This window comes from Morone saxatilis, unplaced genomic scaffold (genome assembly GCF_004916995.1).
Source record: "Morone saxatilis isolate NCDOM2014 unplaced genomic scaffold, NCSU_SB_2.0 Contig19, whole genome shotgun sequence".
Classification (NCBI taxonomy): Eukaryota; Metazoa; Chordata; class Actinopteri; family Moronidae; genus Morone; species Morone saxatilis.
In genome coordinates, this window is record NW_023339751.1 from 8,136,511 (window position 1) to 8,141,331 (window position 4,821).

Sequence of the window (4,821 nt, forward strand, 5' to 3'; positions counted from 1 at the left end):
GTTTAGTTTAGTTTTGTGCTAAAGAAATTAAACGCCTGTCCCAAATAAAGGCAGGGGGAGTTCAGTGATTTAAGCAAATAAACGCACGGGCTATTATTAGAAGTTTTACGGGTATGTCTGCTTAAGTCAAATAGATTTATTAAAATACCCTTGTTGGGAGACCGACCAGCACTTTTTGCTTGGATGTTCCTTTGATGTTTGCCAGACATACGTTTCATCTGACGGGGGGTATAAGGAGGTGATGTGCCATACAGAGCTTCCTCTTCCTCGCTGGGAGAGTCCCAGGATTCACACACCTCAGAGTTCTGTTGGGATGCATCTTCCACTGGCTTGGCTTGCCTGTCAACATTTAACAACATTGTGGCAAAAACAGACAGATCAACACGGGCTAGATTGTCATCTTTACCATGAGCACTATTATCTGAAGTGAGGTTAACAGCAAGCCAATGCTTTGGCATTATGAAACTATTACAGTCATATCACAAGGACACCAAAGAAATGTGTGTGCAAGGTCAAACAGTGCTGGGTTGTTTTTACCCATAACAGAGTGTGCAGCAAATATCCTCTAATGCCACAGCAAACAGGTTGCTAAACTGCAACTAGCCTAAATGTCTGCTGCTACCTACAACAGACTGACGAGTTGTCTGTCCTTTGGAGCCTGACTGGCTGCCTCCCAAATGTGCAGCGGCAATGCTTTGTGCGTGACCACAGCCCTCCAGACGCAGGATAATAAGCTGTGGGTTCTCTACTGGCACCCTCTCTCGGTCTAGGTAAACATAATGGCTCAACCAGAGAAGGAGAAATAGTAACCCTCATTAAATCTGTCTGCTAAGTCATCAACCAAACTGCACAAGTCAAGATTTCATGGAGTACTGAGACTTACCCAGAAGTGTGTAGAAGTTGTTGGACCTTAGGCAAACACCGCGCTCATGCAAAACACCATTTCGCTTTCATGCAATTCCAGTAAATCTTGAGCAAAAATAAAAATTGTGAACCTCATGGTTTCTTAACAACATTCTGAATTTCAGAATACGATGCATTTGGTTCTGCAGAAACACTATTATCACTTGAAACACTTCCCTCTGGAAAAAAAAGAAAGCGGCGCGAGCAGGCAGCACGCCTTTCCCAGATAATAATGTCAGGGCTTTATTTCCTAATGCCTTTCTGAGGGTTTTTTAATAGGATTAGAGAGAAAGGTTGGAAGAGCTGACCCCCGCCAACAAAAACAAAGAGAGAAAGAAGGGGAGGGCCATGAAATGGGCGTTGTATATGCTGGCCACCATGTGTCCCCCCATCGATCACCTAACTGAAAGGCATTCCCCAACACGCGCCTCTTAGCGTCTGTGTAGCCAGAGTTGAAAGGGGCACACACTCTCTGGGGGAGTGTGTCTGAGTGTTGGGGGGGGTTAATCAGGAAATTACTTGCTTAAGCTTTTGAAGGAGCCACACAGAGAGAAAGTCCTGACTTCTATTGCCCATCTGCCCCATTGCTGAATATGTCCCTATGCACACACACACACACACACACACACACACACACAGAGAGTCCCCTGGGAGCAGCTGTGGCACTACATGACAGACACCTGCTGCAAATCCTACATCTTTATAAGATTCCAGGCGCAATGAAGACTTCATGAATGAAACATACTGCGAGAATAACGTCAACAGCACAACCATCTTAACCATGACAGTCTCGAAATTGCAGAATAACTCTTGCAGGGAAGAACACTGGTGCCTTTATGAGTGTATTGTATGGGAAATTGTGAAGGAGCTTGTTCTGCAGGAGCCGGACACCACAGCGATCTTTTCAGTATGCAGGCACAAGAGAGCACAGTAAGCAATCTTGTGTGCTACAATAAGGGATTTAGCACAACAATAATAGACAAATCGCTGCGCTTCTGCAATGCAAAAATGGATGTATCACAAACCTGCATCAACAGCATCAACCTCCTTGTACATCGATCACAAGTAAGATTAGATTGTGCGCACATGTGTAAACATTCCAAAAACATGCACGGGTGTGTGGCATCTGAGGACAGAAATAGTAAGTGCATGCGAGAGGGAACGAGACCAAGTTTTAAAAAGACACTTCCCTACGCAGAACAGAGTGACTAAATCACTCAGGAATGACAGCGGAACCAATGACGCCATCACTGCCGGTTGTTTGTTTGGTTGCCATGAGACACTTCAAGCACAGATTGTGCTGCTGCAGTAAAGACTGGGCAAATTCCTCCTCTGAATTCTTTGCTTTTTTCCCCTAAACCTACGTGCAGGCCACGCAGAGAAAGTGACATGACCGCCAGTTAACCATAGCCGCACTATGGTCTTCAAGCTGTCCCTGCCTGGCTGCTGCTAGTGAATTATCACTGCAGATGGTGTCTGGCTGGTCTCAATGGCTCATCTGATGGCTCACTGGGGCTCCAATAAAGGCCAGTGGAATGCTCCAGCCCCTAGGCAGAAACACTGAGTGCATAATAAACAGCACAAAATCGAGTCTTTTCTGTATAGCGACTGAAGCAGTGATACCAAGGGCTGCCAGAGTCAGGGGGGCCTGACCTTTGACACCAACCATCCACACTATTGTACCAGGAAGGGGCACTCTATTGTATAGTTGTGACACGTGGCCTGTGAGGCCCACAGCTGAATAGCACACAGCTGGTTAGTGAGCACACTTGCTCACAATGCCCAAACTAAAGGGGATTTTTTTTTTGAGAGAGAGGAAAAGGAGGAAAAGGTGGCCGGGGGTTTTGTCAGAACACACTTTCCACCAATTAGGTCATGCTGGCATGAATGATGCTCGGTAGGCTAAATCCAGATTTTGATTACCCCCCACTGTAAAAAGGATGTGTCTGCAGGGCACTAATTTCAGCCCAGGGCATACTAGTGAGTCAACAAGAATATAAAACCTATTTTTGCAACTGTTATATAACCCTATGCATATCTGACTTGCTGTCAATACCTGATAAACAGGCAGAGCTGATGCAGCAATCAGAATTTGCACCACAGCCTGACAAAATTCAGAAAACAATGTAGACGACATACTTGACCCCACCCTTGTCTGGAACAGCGTGACATTGCCAGGAGTAGACCTCCCAACCTCTCCTACATGCAACTGTGCAAAACGTATTGTACATGGACAACAGAGGAGTGTGCTTCTGCAAGACTGTGCTTACAATCTGCCCTTATAAATTACTTGACACCAGGGAGCCTCCTCGGTCTAAGAAAAGACATAGACCTTACTGTACCAGTGGAAGCTCATGCCATTAACCACAAGTCACATGATCTAAATGCATCTAAATGTAGACGCTGTTTACAGACTGTGGGCCACAACATGAGGTCAATTGTGTAATGACATGTTTTTCACCTTATGCCACTTGCATCATAAATGCAGCGCAGGCAGCACTCTGCTCCACCCTGGAAATTGAATCTGAAACTGTAGACAATCATAAGCAACAGCTCTGTTAGTTTTAACCTGAAACTGAATTTCTACAACCCTACAAACGTCAAATCAAATAGACAAACACTGCGGGACTTCCTTTCTTTCTTTGTCATGTATTATGTTACATGATCTTACCCACGCAGACTGCAGAGTATCAGTCACGTCAATAGTTTTAGTAGTTACAAAGATCCTATTGTTTAAAAGGAAATGGCAGACGAGAGTGACAGAATGTGAGAGCAGCACCAAGTTCTCTAAAGCAGGTGTGGGCAGAGACAGGATGCGGATAGGAAATGCAACGGGACGGTCCATCTGTATTCTACAGCCTGCGCTCCTGGCAAACGCAGACATTAATGAGCTCTATCCATGAGTGTCTCAGGGGCTCCAGGCTGCTATCCACTGTGCACAGTACACGACCACATCCTGACATCTCTGGAATGCCTGTGAGCCACAATGTCTCCAGGCTGACTTTGAGAACGAGACGTTATTGACAAAGGACCTCTGTACTTGCAATGATAGTGGCGGCCCTCGATTGCCAAGGAAGCACATAAATCACACAGTCATTGAGGTGGACTGACGGACCGGTCTCCTTTTGCGTGTTACGAGGCCTGTTCCGGTCTGAAGTTTGAATTTAATTACAGAGCTATGTAGTCTGAACTCAACATGTGTCGAAATAATGTTGTGTTCATTTAAACTACGCAGTTTAGACCATGTAGCGTTTAGTGTTTACAATGGTCCAAGGTTTGTTGGTCTCTAATCCATTTACTATTGAAATGGTAACTCAGAAATTCTCCAGCAGAGCCACATTTAGCTTCCCTTAAACTACACTAATTAGTAAAACCCTGCCACGGCCATATAGCTTTTTTTACTGCATGCTTTACCTCTTACTGCAAACTTTGCACACACACCAAACATGGGTATGAAACTGGACTAAAACGTTAAAGTGAATCTCTTGCAATCATGTCAACTTGTGACAATGACATGTTTTCTAGAAATAGCACGGTTAATGGCTCAGTATGTATTTTTTTCTTTGTGCAACAATGCCCGGTAGCAATTACAGTAACAGGGCCAGTGTTGCACAATCATGCGAACTGTTTGTGTCCACTTCGGAGTAAGTGCCCCAACAAGGGTGCAAGAGAATAACATCTGGCTGGTATTCAACTCAATCACTACGACAATCGCTGATAACAAAAAAAACACGCTTTTTGCTAAAAAAGAAAGGGGAAAAAAAGGCTTATCGCAGATGACAGAGCTGATCTAACGTGATAAATGCCGTGAAAATGCCTCGCTCTGCAGACACACTTCTTGCATGTGAGGAGGAAGAGGAGGAAGAGGAGGAGGAGGAGAGGGAGAAGACATAACAGCAGATTCCTGAGGGGGTCTGT

General features: G+C 45.0%; 1 protein-coding gene across 5 annotated transcripts in view; it reads right to left on the reverse strand.

Moving 5' to 3' along the window:
* The window catches only part of map3k4 (mitogen-activated protein kinase kinase kinase 4), a 21,014-nt gene that overhangs the window by 15,162 nt on the left and 1,031 nt on the right, over nucleotides 1–4,821 (reverse strand). For 3 of the 5 annotated variants that reach the window (XM_035663295.1, XM_035663292.1, XM_035663294.1), the window contains exon 2: nucleotides 149–339. In XM_035663295.1, coding sequence (XP_035519188.1) covers nucleotides 149–339 — 191 coding nt within the window. Of the gene's footprint in view, nucleotides 1–148; nucleotides 340–883; nucleotides 2,262–4,821 lie in introns of those variants that run through there. The other 2 variants (XM_035663296.1, XM_035663293.1) reach the window with 2 other exon arrangements.